Below are 1,518 nucleotides of genomic sequence, written 5' to 3' on the forward strand. Positions count from 1 at the left end.
TGCCTGGTCTCAGTGGCCAGCTCAGCATCCCTAGGGACAGGGCTGGCTCAGCATGTGGTGCCAGGGATCGAACCCCAGTCCCTGTGCTTGCCTAATCAGGCACTTAGTCCACTGAGCTATCTCGCTAACCCTTTGCTTGATGTTTAGATAAACTAAAGTAATAATCTTTCTGTTGTAGGTGGGTGAGTAAGCACATTAAAAAGCCAATTCGCTCTACGGTCCTCAGCTTGGATTGGCATCCCAACAACGTTTTGCTGGCAGCAGGATCCTGTGATTTCAAATGCAGGTGGGCACAAATGAAAACATGGACTTGAACCATCCATTGTTTGTCCTGTTAGTAAACTTTCTCATTGCCTTGGCATAATACTGGACACCCACAACTTAGGAGGACTGTTGTAACTTGGTTCACAGTTCAGAGGTTTTGGCCTGTAGCTGACTGGCTTCAAGGCAGAAACATCATGGTGGCAACTCCCAACTTGTGGCAGCCAGGAAGCAGACAGGAGGAGCTGGAAAGGCATATGCAACCTCCAAAGGCGCACCTCAGTGACACAACTCTTCCAGCCAGCCTCCCCAACAATACATTTAGCTATGAACTCATCAGTGAATCAGTCTAGAGTGTTCCCCTCATTCATTTACCATCCAGAGATTCTGCTTCCAAACACATGCCAATTTCAGAGGACATTTTCAATCTAAACCATAGCAGTCCTTTAACAACTACTGGATTGGTAGCTGAAAGGTTGGTGGTAAGAAGCCAGTGGGTGAGTCACCTAAGCTATGCAAGTGGACTGGAAGTGGGTTAGGGAAGAGATGAGGAGCAGGACCAAGGATGTCTTCTTAGGGCACAGTGTCAGGCTAGTCTGTGCTGCTGTCTCTGTCTGTCTCTTCCTTTCTCTTAGCCCATCTTCCTACACTACAGCCTTACTCCTCATTTCGTATTCCAGGCAGGAAGCTCCACAAATTCCAGAGTGAAACTAAGATTAACCAAACATAGCTAAATAGTGCACTGCTGAACTATTATTGTGCTGTCCTTTTCCATTAAAGCTTTTTATTTGCTATTAGTACAAGGCTAAAAGAACACAGCCACTTTGCAAAGAGCTTTAGGGATCATGCCATGTAATTGCTTTTTAAAAGTTCCTTACCAAAAAGCTTTTCTCCCTTAGCTAGAAGAAAATCAAGTAATTGTTGCTCCATATGGACTCTTTGAAAGGTGGAAGTTTTTTTTCAATAGCTGTGTAGAAATTTTTCGGGAAGTCTGCTTAGTAATTTAGACTCAGGAGTACCCAATATTTAAACAAAAGAAGAAAGATGTGTGTTTGACTGCAAGAATGGGGTTATGGTCACATCAAGGCAGTTTATATTCCCAATTTTTGTTGTTTGTAACTGTTACCCAGAGTCATCCTCGTCTCTAGGGAAACAGAAATAGGTGGCACTAAACTGTACCACCTCATTCTTGTGATACATCTGAAAACCTGGTAGTGCAAATAGGTTGCAGTTCTCTTGTTAAAAATATCCGTATTA

The 1,518-nt window shown here is 43.5% G+C and overlaps 1 protein-coding gene across 3 annotated transcripts in view; it reads left to right on the plus strand.

The window, feature by feature from the left end:
• The window catches only part of Arpc1a (actin related protein 2/3 complex subunit 1A), a 33,270-nt gene that overhangs the window by 20,602 nt on the left and 11,150 nt on the right, over positions 1–1,518 (plus strand). For all 3 annotated transcript variants that reach the window (XM_023713496.1, XM_023713495.1, XM_004629636.2), the window contains one exon: positions 179–286. In XM_023713496.1, coding sequence (XP_023569264.1) covers positions 179–286 — 108 coding nt within the window. The remainder of the gene's footprint in view (positions 1–178; positions 287–1,518) is intronic.

This window comes from Octodon degus, unplaced genomic scaffold (genome assembly GCF_000260255.1).
Source record: "Octodon degus isolate 3935 unplaced genomic scaffold, OctDeg1.0 scaffold00031, whole genome shotgun sequence".
In the NCBI taxonomy this organism is placed as follows: domain Eukaryota; kingdom Metazoa; phylum Chordata; class Mammalia; order Rodentia; family Octodontidae; genus Octodon; species Octodon degus.